A 14,649-nucleotide genomic window follows, 5' to 3' on the forward strand; every position below is an offset into this window, starting at 1 on the left:
TTTTGAAACTTTTTATAAAATTTGTGACGGGCAAAGTTTTAAAAGATCAGATATTAGATTAGATCACACATTTTTTTAATAGAAAGTGGAACGCTTCATGCTTGATTTGTTGACAAGTTTGAAATACTAGCATAGACTAAAAGCTATGAATTTCCATAATATTTTGATATTAATTTTAGTTATTTAAGTACAAAAAATTGTTTCAGTTAATTTTTGTATGTATGTATGTATGTATGTATGTATTTAGAGTATTATCTTTATTTGATATGACTTAACCAACATGTCATTGTTTAATTTTGTTAACTATATTGGTATTTTGGACATGACAGAAGAGAGTAATTCAGTTTTCAGACACATTGGGAGTGATACAGTCCTGCAGAGCAGAAACTGACTTGACTTGTGATGCTAAATGTACAGTTATCAAAAACATCTTGTAAGGGGGAAATCCATTTAAAATAAATCAGTAGTTGAATGAATTTAATGTAATGTAAGCCACTGAAGCTTTTAACCAATAAACAAAGCCTTTATTTTAGTTTGTTTTATTAAAGTGTTCAAAATCCTGTGGGATGAGCTTCTTTTCCTTTCAATGAAAGAGAGAGATTATATATTTCCCCCCGCTTTTTCTTCTTTTTTTTTTTTTTTCTAACATCTGCCAGAATGTGTTCTGGGTAATAATGACAGTGCTTCCTTTTACAGGTAGAGGGCAGACTGTCAAAATGAGAACTTTGCACATTATAAAAGGAACCACATTTTCAGTATTTAACAAGAATCGGGTCAGGTGTAACAGGTAACCATATAACAAACTTGACTGTGAATGTCACCCCCTTATTTTCAACTTGTAATGCCAACTAAGGAGCCAGTTCACTGTGTAGGCTTTTCCATTTTCATTCCTCATGACTCATCCTTGAGGTGCACATCAAATGTTCCCATTTCACTTCCTTCTGCAGACACCATAGCGTATTAAAAACACGACAAAGATGGCCCAACTCACACACTTCATTTGTGTTCATAAAAGGACCTTTTTATTTTATCGTTTCCCACAGATACACAGCGTACTGCTGTTCATTTTCCATTATTCACGTCATACAAGTCAGGAGCGGGTTAACAGTACGGTTTTACAGCTCTAATAAAGCACACAGTACTGTGTTATTGATGCAGCAGTACTTACAACAAAAAGCTTTTAGTAGGATCAGTGATGAACAGGAATAGATAGCTGAGAAAGGATTTAAAGAGGTTTAACAGCACTGTGAGCAAACACATATATAACTGCTTCCATTTCTCATGCAAATAATTGTATCATTACTACAACAAAGTAAGAGTGGAAGTGTTTTCATTTTTTTTAATCCTCTCAGCGGAACTGAAGTGGACTCACACGCAGACCAATCACGTCCTTGCCGATCTCCGTCGCCTAGAAAAAGAGGAAACATTAAAAATTAGTGGGTTGGGGGGGGGGGGGGGGGGGGGGGGGGGGGTGGTAGTTATAGCAGAGATGGGCATTTAAATAAATAAAAAGGAAAAGTGAAGGCAGCATATTTAATGATATAAAAATAGAAGCAGGAGCTTAGAAGTGGTTAATAAAATCTCTGCTACTTTGTCATGACAACCACATCTGAAGATTTGAAAAGGTTTCCACTCACTAAGCTGAAAGTGAACTTGACTGATAGTATTGCCTTTTTTCTTGCAAATCTTCAACAGATATTACTGTATTAATATTATTTATTAATAATTATTGTTATTATTATTAGCCCTTATTCCCTGACTGAAGAGAAAATACCTTCAAACATAAACAATTTACCAGGTGTTCTCATTAAAGATGGTTACAGTTTCAGATCTGAGTGATCAAGAAACTTGAGCATTCAGACCAAATGTTCTCTCCTTTACTAAATGATGGTCCCTAAAATTTTATATACACATTTGTTTGGTCTACCTGTGTGACCCTGCAGATCTGGCCTTTGTAAGGGGGGCAGTAGCAGGCTCCAGACAGAGGGCACTTCTCAACGGGGCGTCCGCGGTACAGGGGAACGTAAGAGGCAGCGCACAGGTCAAATGGATTGTGGGGGTCGTAGTTCAACTGGTGGGCGTCTGTCAAGTTCTTCTCACAGGCTGCCAAAATCTTGCGAGTCTAAAGAAGGAAATATTTTTGCAAAGGAGATGATGGCAAGAGAATGACACCAGCACAATAAAGGCCATCTACTAAAGACAATTATAAAATAAAAAAATAAGTTATGAGTGATGAACAACTAACCTGCTGTGCAACATCTGGCTTGGGCCCAAGTTCGAGGAGACGTCGTGCGAAGCCTGCAGCTGTCTTAAAGTTACGCAGTTTGAAGAAGAGGTTCAAAGCTGTGCGCAACACTAACACCATGTGGACTGGCTGGAGATTACAGTGGGTGAAGTAAGCAGCCATCTGCAAGGAAAACAAACATTTTTTTGAACATTTTCATCATGCTTTGGTGATTTTTTTGTGTGAATCAGTGAAAGCTTCATTGTGTTTTTTTTTTTACCTCACACAACCTCTTCTGCTGTTCCAAAGTGTCTTTAGGCAGCTTCTTCCTCTCAGTCTCCATGGTCAGACCCACTATGTACTCTCTGCATATTGTAATCAGCTGCTGAGCCTAAAACACATACAACCCAGTTAAGTATCTGAGCACATATAAATGTGTATCAGCATGTCAACAAAATTAGTTTATCTGAAAGCCACAGGAGCCATGAGGATCATACAGGCAAGCTTATTAGGTCCATTACAAATGGATTTTAGAGATTAAACAGATCAGGTTCAAGGCATGCTTGTTGCTTACCTCTGCAATCTCCTGTTTGTTATCAACCACCAGCAGGGGTACAGACAGAAGGATGACTCTGAAGCGCTCAACGGCGTCCTCAAATCGTCCGGCTGTGGTCAGCTGGTAGCACTGCTGCAGGCGGGAGATGAGATCAGAGAGACGCAGGCCCACAGCAGGCAGCCCCTGCTTTGCCCCACAGTCCTGAGAAGAAAATCAAAGATAAAAAAAGTCATTTTCTATTTTGTGGAATCAATTAGAAACTATGAAGAAAAGGAGCAGATATATCAATAAAAAATACATCCACCAAATAGACAGCTGTACCTTCCAGTTCCTTTGTGGGTGCCCACGCAGGCAGGGCAGGGACGGCAGCCCCAGGTAAGATGTGCGTCCTCTGGACAGAGTCTGCATGAAAAGCGACTTATAGGGGCCAAAGTCCACAACTCCAACCTGGTCGTGGAGCAGCTATGGTAGAAACAAGCAACAGTAATTAACCATTTATGCCTTCCTTTTTAAACGATGATATATGTTATCAAAGGGAACCAAAAATAAATAAACTGTGTTGGAAAACACTATGAGCGGACCCTCATTGCAGTTTCAAAGGAGCCGGCCAGGATATGATCCACTGGCAGCTGGGAATTGTTGCACCACATCTGGGTTGGACTTGTGCCCTTGGTTGGTGGGACAAAGAAGCCGTCCTCTGTTCCTCCACCTGCACCAACTGGTACATCCTGTTGATTGGTGTAAAGATAGTATAAAGTACTCAGCTTTATGTTCTTTTCACATTTAATATGAGAATTTTTCTCTCTCTCTCACCAGCTCTGGAGGAAGATCCAGGTCTTCCTCAACATCCCATCCTCCTCCTTCCTCTTTCCCCAATCCTTCCTCTCCTAATCCTTCCGGAGCATCCACAAAGCCATCTGTGAAGAAGAGAGGGAAAGATACACATTTAATATTTTTAGGCTCAAGCAATACACTGAAAGTTTGAAAAAAGAAAAGAAAAAAATAGAAAATGATTTGTTAAAATCAGTCGGAATTTACCTTCATCCAGCTGAAGCTCAGCATCATCTCCCCAGCCCTCGCCTCCTGAAGTATCCATGTCCAAGTCGGCAGCCATCTGACCAGCTTTCCCTACAACAGGTGAACAACAGGTGCCCATATTAAATCCCACACGTTTCTACAATTACTTCATCTTTGAATTCCTTTAAAAAAAGCAACACTGTTGCATATTAGAAAGATATTAAAAAAAAAACAAAAAAAAAAACAACCAGCTGTTTTAAAAGCAATCCAAGTCCAGGCAGAAAACTCAGCTCAGACCATGAACGTGAGTCTTTGGATATCTGGATCCAGATTGTATTGTGATATTTTCTTGAGATCACCAAAGGGATATCTCAGTTTTTCTTATTTAAATCTGGTATGTATTTGCAAAGATATGTCAAACATTATCCTATCTAGCAATGCTAAAGAATCGTTCCAAATATTCATCAGCTGATCACTTTCAGGTTGGGCCAAGTTGCACCTCTAATAAGGTTTTGCTCCATATGCAACTTTTGACTAACCTGCTAACAAACAGACAAAACCCAACCAATCACATAACCTTGTTCGGAATTAAGTATTAAGTGTCTCCATTCTTGGTTCCATTTGAACAAAGTTAACATGGATGAAACTTTAAAGTATTATGTTCCTTTTCAGTCCATCGTGGCTCTTGACTTACCCTTTGCTGCAATAGCTCCCTCAAAGAAGCCCTTTGAGACGGTGAGCAGAGGCCAGTTAGTGTCTAGAGGGTTGATGGGTGGAGGTGGCTGCAACAGCTGTGCATTAGGATCAACCTCTGGCACCTAAAAGTTACATAATAAACCATTTTTAAATTAAAATTAAGCAATAATTATGTTATTTATCAACATGAATTACTGTATTGTTAAAAAAAAATACATATTAGGTTCACTGCTTCTGCATGTTATTGTTTCCCATAATTTGTGTAGGAAGAATGTTTTGTGAACACACCGTCTCCTTTTCTGGGTCAAACGTCTCTTTTAGTGCCTCAGCCTCTTCATCCAACCCGTGTGTGGCTGCAGTCAGGTAGGCCAGAGACTCTGCAAGCATGCACACAAACAATTTTGCATGATAACTTGTCATTTTACTGCCATAAAGGCTGGCAAACAAAATACGACAGAATATGAGTGAATGTTGACAAATTAACTCACTTTGTCCACAGTTCTTCAATATTCTAACCCTTTCGCTGACGTCTCCCAGGTAGAGTGCTGCCTGGTAGTGACCGCTCATGTCCTTTCTGATCTCAGCTACACAGACAACACAGCCATTAGAAATACTGAAAGAGAACATACACACCTTTGCAACATGTAACATAAAGAATAGACATCCTCACTCACCAATCTTCATCATCTTGCGTAGCTTGGCCAAGTTACCAGTGATGAGGTAGAGGAAGGTGAGCTTGTCAAAGTTCTTGGTCCTCTGATAGCACATTTCCACGACCTGGTGGTGACCCTGCAGCAGTGCTGCCTCACCCAGACGCTCCCAGCAGCTGCGCTCATCCAGGGCTTTGGCTGCTTCCAGAGCCACCTGGAAGTACAGAGATGAGATTTTTAATTTTGCACACAGATCTCGGTCTCACTGTGATTTGATTAGAGCTCATCATGCACAAGACTTCCATCCTTATCTTAAAAAAAATGACAGAATAGGTACAGCAGTCTTTGAGTACTGCTGCCAGCTCACCTCGATGTTCCCACACTCCAGAGCCAGGCTAAAGCGCGTCTTCTCATCTTTGACGAAGTGCAGTGCTACCTCGGGGTAGCCCTTCTTCTGCAGATAGGCAATGATGGACTGACCTACCAGTTTGGCATTGCGCACCATGTGGAGCACCTGAAGAGTAGCAGGAATGATCTCAGAATTAGGAATCAAATGATTCCTGGCAAAAATGTAATGCTGTTTAATATGAAACTCAGATTATCACTGCACAGTTCTGGTGTTTAATCTCCTTAAATATACTCAGATTATCACTTCAAGGACACCACCCTTAAGAACCGACCTCATCATATTTGCGATTGACCAGGGCCAGTTTGAAGCGGTACTCTGTGGGGTCGATGGTGAGCACACGGGGCCTGCACTCCCTGTCCAGGCAATAAACGCTGTTGCCTCTCACGCGGGTCACATAGATGGGCAGGTCCAGGGTCCTGATGATGCCATGATCACTACAGGAACACAAAGAATATCCTAAGTTAGACATTTTACACTGAACTGATGCTTTCTAACTGTGAAAGATTTGAGCTTTTCTGTCCAGAGAATTTAAAGCAAACAAACTTGTATTTGTCTTTAAAACATAAAGTTGGAGCTTTGTTTTTGCTCAAATCTCTAACTATTCTAAGTCACTGCTGTGCTTATTTTAAAAGACATGTGGGAGCACAACACTATCAAAGAAAACAAGCACTAAGGCAACATTTTAGCTCACAACTTTCTCAGTGACAGCTTATTTTGTTGAAGCTCTACAGGTCTGTGTTAAGAAGTTTCTGTCCCCAGAGACTTGTGCCTGTGGGAATAAATTAACACTGCCTTTTCTAAGCAGCACATACCCAGACGTGAGGGCGTATTTGATGTGGTTGGAAGTGGTGTAGATAAAGACTCCGCTCTCATCCCAGGCTCCACTCTTCACTCTGATGTTCTCGTGAATGTTGCACAGACTTTCCAGTTTACGGTTGCAGATCATAATTGCTGAAGGGAAGGGAAGAAAAAAAAAAAGAGAAAAATCAGATTTAGAGCTTCCTTTGAGAACCAGCAGAGAAAACTTTCAGGTTTGAATATTTGTTGGTCAAATCTGCAGATATTCATCTCATCCACTCACCGTGTTTAGCCAGCAGAGCCACGTGGCTGGTGTCTGCGCTCCACACCACGTACTTGACCTTAGAGATTTTCACGGTGGCCAGGGAGCGTTTCTGCTGCACGTCAAACAGCGTGACGCCATCGGCATCACGCAGCAGCAGTGAGCCTGTCCCGGCGTAGAAGATCTCCTCACAGCTCGGCACCTGGACTTTCTTCACAATTTCATTCTTCAGATTTTTAATCAGCAGCTGCAATGGAGAAATGAAGAAAGCACTGTGATGAATAATTATAGATTAGGACAAAAAGCAAAGTAAAAAGTTTTCTTCAAATATTTGCAGGCTTCACAAGTCACATAATGGACTCTTGATTGTTTCATTCGGAGATTAACGTGCCAGACTGCCTTTGATCGATCATTTGTAAAGAACAAATGATTTACTGATCAACACTTTCAGTTCTTTTTATAGAATTAACCAACTTTTCAAAAAATCTTTTAAAAAGGGATTTCCTATATATTTCACTGCTTTGTAAACTTTCATATGCACTTACAGAGTGCATACGGTCCAACACAGCAAATCTGTTCCTGGCCACCCAAACGGCTGTCAGACCAGAAGACCTTTTCCCCTCCGGTGCTGGAATTTAAAAAGAAAACGCAGCCTCTTGTTACTTCATTCAAGGAGATACAAACTGGAGGCATATAACATTCAATAAGTAAAGGGAAAAAAAACAAATGTTTTTAGAGTGTGAGAAAAAACATAATTAAACTGTTGGGGTTTTTTTTGTTTGTTTGTTTTTTTACCATCGGGGTTCTGAGAGTCACTTTCTTTGGGAATTGAGTACAGGTCATAGGTGCTGTTCTCCAGGTTGGTTGCTCTCTGCAGGAGGTAAAGAGCATTTCAATAAACAGATGCGAACCAACACACTTAACTGAGCAGTAAGAGATTAATGTGTGCGAGTGCATTTTCACTGAGAGATACTTACAGTGCAGAGCAGGACAGCATTCTCAGCGGGATTATAAGACATGCTGAACACTGGGAACTTAGACCCACTAAGTTAAGGAGAAGGTAAAACAGGTAAAATTGTTATTTTAAACTAGACAGATTTTCATTTAAAAACAAAAAACCCACGAACGACAAAAAACAAGCACTAGCCCATAATTTCTTAGACCAATTTCTTTTTGGTCTAAGAAAGGAATTCTAAGAAATTGCACTCAAAATGCTATCTCATGCACACCACACCTACCTGCGCAGCTGCATAACAGCCGTGTCTTTGCTGCTGTTGAAGTCCAGCTGGCGGAGGAAGCGATCCTTGACGTAGTAAAGCATGTTGCCATGTACGGCGTAGGCTGGACGTTCACGCTCCAGCTTGAACACAATCATACCACTGTCATGACCTTAAGGACACAAAACAAACCATTCGTCAGTGCAAATTTCACACGTACACACTGTATTTTTTCCCCTCCTCAGGAAATACATGCTAGACATTTCCTGTTATTAGGCCATGTGAACTTAAGAGAACCATTAAAATCTTCTTTTTTTTTTTTTTAAATTTTCCCTGATATGCAAAGGATCAGCTTCAAAACTAACCAAACAACTACTTTGCAAATTGATGTTTGAACTGTTAATGTTCCTGTTTTGATCAGATCACTGTCTGCACTTACCTGCAGCAAACAGGTTGAGGTTTGGGTGGGCACCCAGCACCCAGAAGCGGTCGTGATCACGGCGGAAGGTCTGTACTCCGGTCCTTTTGGACATGTCCCACACCCGGATGCTCTTGTCCTCAGAGTTGGACAGAATGAGCTCCTGGCGTGGGTGGAAGATGGCACAAGACACGTTGTTGTAGTGCCCACGGCATGTATCGAGCTCCCATGCCTTGGACTCTGAACACAGGTGGGGGGAAAAACAAAAAAAAGGAGAGATAATTAAAGACAAAAAAGAAGCAGAAACATTTACAGCAGGAAACAATTAGTGAAGTAGTCAGCTTAATGAAATACCTACTTCTTGGCACATAACAGAAAAGTCAGGGGTTTTAGCTTCTGTGAACATCAACTTCTAACACTCATGTCAAGTCACTCACCATTCATCCTCCAGATCTTCACCTGCCTGTCATCAGCTCCAGACACAATGAGAGGCATGGTGGGGTGGAAGGCTGCCCAGTTGACCCCACGATCGTGACCCTGAACATAAACATAAGCTCAAGTCACACAGACAGCTGTCATAGCATGGCATCAATCTATATGAAACTAAACTGTGTTACTCTCCGTGAAGCCATTATAGTACCATTAAATAATTAATATATCACACAGAAACCATAAAATAGTACATTAAAACAAAACCCAAGCAATGTAGTTTTATTACCTATAACTGAATATTTCTGACCTTAAGTCATAATCACATACCCCTAAAAAAACAAAAACAACCCACAGATTCAACTGCCAGCTCGGGCTAAAAGCTGGTGTTTTCCACAGACAGAACTGCATCATGGACTTTTTTGATGATTTGAAGAAACCTCATTAATGCTAATTAATCATTAAAAAACAAACAAACAAACAGGAAATCCAAACAATATGTGAGCGGAAGACTACAAACTGACATTTCCCTGTAATGAGATACCAGGAACATATGAAGGCTCCCTCACTGGTAACCTTTAAAGGCTGATTCACTCAAATGACCACAACGTTTACAAAAGCTACAAAGTTGCTTCTCACCTCGAGGACGTGTTTAACAACAGCATCAGAGGCACCAAACAAATCAACACCAGAGATGCCGCGCACCTCTGTCTCCACAGCACCTGGAGACAGGTTCTTCTTCCTCAAACCTGGAACCATCAGAGAGCACCGCGTGCAAAGGGGGGAGCCATAACCAAATTAGACAGGGCACAATAGAGGATCGGAACATGGGAAAAACAAGATACACATTATTTAGATATCAAATTTGGAGAATCATCATTGGAGAAGAGAGGCCACAAAAGGGGGGTTTAAAAAACAGAGCGTACTTTTGTACTACTGAACACACACAGGTTTGAAACACACCAACACAACCTCTGCTTTCTCATTGACTGCCAGCTTGAGTCTGGAAACAATCATTCCTGCAACAGTGCTTTGATTGGTTTAATTAATCATCAGATTACAGAAGAAACCGGAGTAACTTGTGATTTGGATGGATAGCAGAGCAAGGTAGCTGATTATTTCAGAGACTCAGCAAAATCAGGAAATGAAAAAAGATGGAGAAAACACAGCTTGTATTCATGATTCTTGCCTGTTAAAACAATGTGGTGAGCAGATAGTACAACAGCACAGAGAGAGATGACATGGGAAACAGAAATGACACTAGGAACCCATGTGCAGGTGTGGATGTTTCCAGGGAGAGCATGGGATAAGGAGGACACAGGGAGTGCGTGGACTTGGCTGATGGAGGTGGAGTGGGTGGTAGCTAGCATTGTAAAGGTGAGCCTCGATGGGGCGTTGAGTATCAGGACTATGAGTCTAGGAGTTTGCTTTCTTAAAGGCTCATGCACATTTCAGTCACAATGTTTAAATGACGTGCAGTTAGTATAGTCTGAAATGCCACAATTACTGGTTAGGAATGAGGATGACAACAATAAGTTGCAATGACTACAGGAAATATAAACCTGTAGTATATTTCATGTTATTTTTTTAATAGTAGAGCCAGTCGTGCAAATGTCATAGGTCATATAGAAATATGGGACAGCCAGAAAGTTTAAGTGTATAAAAAAGATTAACTCTTTTTTAACCAATTAATGTTTTTTGGATGCAAAAGCAGTATGGATTTTCTATATTGTGAGTATGAGTGCAAAGTGACCCCCTTAAAGCTAAACTTTAAACTTACTATGTATTTATCATAAAAAAAATGAAAACACATGCTGCAGTTAAGTCATGTGATAGACAAGTTAGAAAAAAAAAAAAAAAGTACAAATGGATGCAACCATGCTCAAGTTAAATGACATAAACCCAGGATTGGTGAATGTTAGAACTTATGCATGTTCACATGAAAGGAAATGAAAGCAAATGAGTGCAGTTAATCTAAAGACAAGAAACAGGAGAAAGAAAAATGACAAGATTTTTACAGCATGCACAGGCACAGAAACACCTCTCCAATTATCCAGCCATGTGGATTTTATCCTTTCACTGTGTATCTAACCCAGAGGTGGGCAACTCCAGGCCTCGAGGGCCGGTGTCCCTGCAGGTTTTAGATGTGTCCTTGAACCAACACAGCTGATTTAAATGGCTAAATTAGCTCCTCACCATGTCCTGAAGTTCTCCAGAGGCCTGGTAACGAACTAATCATGTGATACAGGTGTGTTGACCCAAGGTGAGATCTAAAACCTGCAGGACACCGGCCCTCTGGGCCTGAAATTGCCCACCCCGATCTAACCTGTAAGGCCTTTCTCCTTTCAGAGCTTTTATTTACAGTGTTGTATTAAAATAATAAAAAAAATAGCACACCATAAATTTGTTCCACTGCATCTAACTCTCTTACCATCTATCAAAAGAGAGGTGTTTCTGCAAACAGCCCACAGAGTTTTATCCTCTACAAGTTAGAGAGGAAGAAGAGGTTTAGGACTTCACTTCGGTCCTGCTCCTGTTTTCTTCCTCCTCATCTGTACCACTCTGCTCCCAACCCCTCCCCCAAAACCCAGCCCGCTGTCCTCTGGTCGGCCATCCCCAGGCCCTCACCGGAGATATCCCACACTCGCACAGTCTGGTCCAAACTGCCCGACACCACCAGGTCCTCAGATGGGTGGAACTGGGCACACATCACGTAGTGATTATGGCCAGTCAGCACACTGCAGAGAAGAAAGAAATAGGAAACATAAGAAATCAGGGCAGACCACTCATTTTCATTATTGTAAATTTTAACAATTTTCATTCTTCTGTTTATTTAAAATCTCAATTAAACATCCTAACTATGTGCAAGTTGTGAGAAACAACAGTTTAAACTTTACACAGTGTCTTACCAGACACACGTCCTGGACTGCCAGTTCCAAATGCGAATCGTCTGATCATCTGAAGCACTCAGAATCCAGGGGTACTCCTACAGGCAAGGTGACAATTAATGTAATAACTTAAGTCTAAATTGTTCTAACATAAAATACAAAAACACCCAAAAACAGAAAGAAGTACTAATCCAGTGGGGTGACAATATAAAGGAAAACCCCTTAAAGACAAAGTGTTTACCATAATATGTAGTACTGTACTGAATCCCAGCTTTAGTGTTGTTTACATTTGTACAGTGCTCCACCATCACAAATACAACTAATGATTTCTATCTTGGACTTGGAGACAACATATCTTAAATGATGGGCTAAGATCTGGTGACTGGAAAAGCCATAACATACAAGTTGCATAATTTAATCTAATCCAGATTGGTGGAGGCCATTCTGGAAGAGAGCACTTCACAGGATAAAAGGTGATAATTTTGTATACCTCCATTGATTTGGACAAGTAGTTCAAAATATGAGAGTCACTGTGGGAGTCAAAGGTTCAAGGTTTTCCTATAATTTGTCACTTGTCCATTTTCTATGTTAAAACGGCAGGACAACTCACATGGTGAAAGAAGGTGGTTCTGATGTAGTCAAGATGCCCAAGGAGGGTGAAGAGACAGCGCCTCAGCTTGTAGTTCCACACCTGTACACAACAAGAATATTTACTCAGCTCTCACCTAGGTTTCATATTACAGTAGTGCATTAAGACATGGCAGCACCTTTGACGTTTAGGCAAAATATTAGAAATCCTGAGTATGAGATACTGCCTCAAACCAAATAAATACAAAAATAAGCACTTGAACAACATTTATCCAGCTTCATGACATTTAATGAGAGTCTTGATGCCACAGCAGTCCCACCTTGATTTTGTAGTCATCTCCTCCAGACACAAACAGTGGCTGCTGCTTGTGGAAATCAATCCCTCTTACAGGCCCTGATGTGAGATACCACATTAAAATCACACCTCATTTCCATTAATAACACAGTTTGTAAGCTAAAGCAGCGTACTCCAGCTAAAACACCGTCTTACCGTCATGCTCATCGAATTTGTCAATAAGTGTACACATCCGATAGTCCCACAGCTGGATGACTCCGTTGTGCAAACTTGCAAGAACCCACGGCCGTTTGGGATGGAAGCTCAGGCCTGAAATGTAAAACAGCTCATCAGAGCTCTTACAGAAGAGGCAATTACACTTCAGACGACCAGCATCATCCTAATTTACAGCGGCTTTTTAAACATGCAAAGTGATGTTAGCCGGACAGCTAATTTACAGCGGCTCTTTAAACATGCAAAGTGATGTTAGCCGGACAGCTAAGGACACGTACAACTACTGTCCATTTATCGCTACATCTGAATAAGACATAATAAAGACAAATTAGTTACAGACAGTCGGAGAAAAAATCTATTTAAAAACAAGAATAAAGAGAGAATTCTGGCTGAATAATCAACCGAGGACGATAACGTCAACTAGCTAACGTTAGCTTCTTTGCTAATAAGTAGCTAGCAGACTCTTACCTTTGACACGGGCCGACTTCGTTTCAAATTTTGTTAACATCGTTACTGGTGAACCGCAAAGCTCTTCTTTTTAATGCTGAGACAAAACTCAGTCAGAGCAAATAATTAAAAAGGACGAAACTTTGCAGATTGGTTGAATCAAGCAGCCTGACCACCTTCGCCCATTTAGTTGATTCTCCTTTTTCCTGACACGTAGTCCGTTTTGTCTTCCGGTTTTGAACAATAAAGTTTTGCGACGAAAATCTGACGCAGAAAGTTCCACGGCAGCGGCGCGTAGAAATGTAACCCATAGACAAGACATCCGCGACTAAATGCCGTCATAAAAAATCTAATCTGTAAATTGCTAAGCACTTCCTAGACGTACGAAATAAGTATACGGACTCGGATAAAGAGTCATTAGCTTCTTTAATAAAGCGGTAAAAATCTAAGAGACAAAGAGGTTATTCTTTAAAATGTCAATGTCATGAACTCGCAAATTGTATGAGATTAAAGTGACAAATTTACAATTAAAAGAACTTAATACGTATTGATCAATACATTGATTTGTTTTCTTCCTAAACAATTATAAAATTCCTTATTTCTAAAACCGACTGCAAGTAATAATTTGATGACGTCATCTGCTGCAGACACGATACGTGGCACGCGGGGGCGCCTGTAGTGTGAAGTAATGCATTTCCACTGGATTACAAAAAAAACCCCAAGTGGACTTCTACACATTTTTTTCCTTTTTAAACGTCTCAAAATACAGTTGTGATCAGAAGTTTACACACACTTATTCATAGGCATGAATATCGTGATAATTTGGGGCTTTTAGTGATTTCTTCGACCTGTTCTTTTTCCAGGTTTGGCTGATAGGACATCGTACATCTTTAATGACTTTAAAAAACAGTCAGAATAATTCTTACTGGATATTTGACAACTCTTATTGTCAGACTTGGTAGAATTCATTTATAGTGACTGGTTTCATAATCATAGTCTACAGATTTTGAGGTCAGGGCTTTGAGAAGGCCATTCCACTGTCCTGTTGGAAGATCCAACCATGTTTCAAGTTTCAAATGTGTAGCTGTTGATTTGAGGTAACATTAAAGAATTTAGAAGTAATTCTCTTTCTTCATTTTTCCATCCACTTTGTCCAGTGTACTCATACCATTAGCAGCAAAAAGCCCCAGAATATGATACTATGATACTACTTTTGTCATGTTAAAGACATTGTGAAAGAAGCCATTAAAAGCCCCAAATTACAGTGACATGTTCAAAATGAGTGTATATGAATTTATTATTTATTAATTATTTATTACTTGAGGATTTAAATTTGAAAAATCCTTTTACTTCATTTACTGCAGATTTTCTCCAGTAATGCAGCATATTTTATAAAAGGACCACAGCTTTAGGATCATGACTACCGCATACACGAACTGAAGTGCAGTAAGCTTACAGTAAAACTTGTCTCTGAATGCAGTTGATTATGACACAATATTTCTACTCATGTTCCATAAGCAGTATGAAAGAAATGACAAAAAT

At 40.2% G+C, this 14,649-nt stretch overlaps 1 protein-coding gene across 1 annotated transcript; it reads right to left on the reverse strand.

The window, feature by feature from the left end:
* Nucleotides 1-999: 999 nt before the first annotated feature.
* Nucleotides 1,000-13,335, reverse strand: copa (COPI coat complex subunit alpha). Its single transcript, XM_004555191.4, has 30 exons — nt 13,129-13,335; nt 12,643-12,756; nt 12,473-12,546; nt 12,175-12,255; nt 11,586-11,662; nt 11,305-11,414; nt 9,316-9,425; nt 8,685-8,784; nt 8,269-8,487; nt 7,851-8,001; nt 7,590-7,656; nt 7,408-7,483; nt 7,158-7,240; nt 6,634-6,859; nt 6,365-6,503; nt 5,824-5,986; nt 5,511-5,657; nt 5,168-5,357; nt 4,982-5,077; nt 4,782-4,870; nt 4,492-4,615; nt 3,819-3,908; nt 3,594-3,697; nt 3,362-3,508; nt 3,102-3,242; nt 2,799-2,981; nt 2,505-2,615; nt 2,246-2,407; nt 1,928-2,122; nt 1,000-1,408 (listed from the first exon to the last, which is right to left on the reverse strand). The coding sequence occupies exons 1-30, from the start codon at nt 13,166-13,168 to the stop codon at nt 1,349-1,351; spliced, it is 3,669 nt and encodes a 1,222-aa protein (XP_004555248.1). The 5' UTR covers nt 13,169-13,335; the 3' UTR covers nt 1,000-1,348.
* Nucleotides 13,336-14,649: the final 1,314 nt, after the last annotated feature.

This window comes from Maylandia zebra, linkage group LG18 (assembly GCF_041146795.1).
Source record: "Maylandia zebra isolate NMK-2024a linkage group LG18, Mzebra_GT3a, whole genome shotgun sequence".
Lineage (NCBI taxonomy): Eukaryota > Metazoa > Chordata > Actinopteri > Cichliformes > Cichlidae > Maylandia > Maylandia zebra.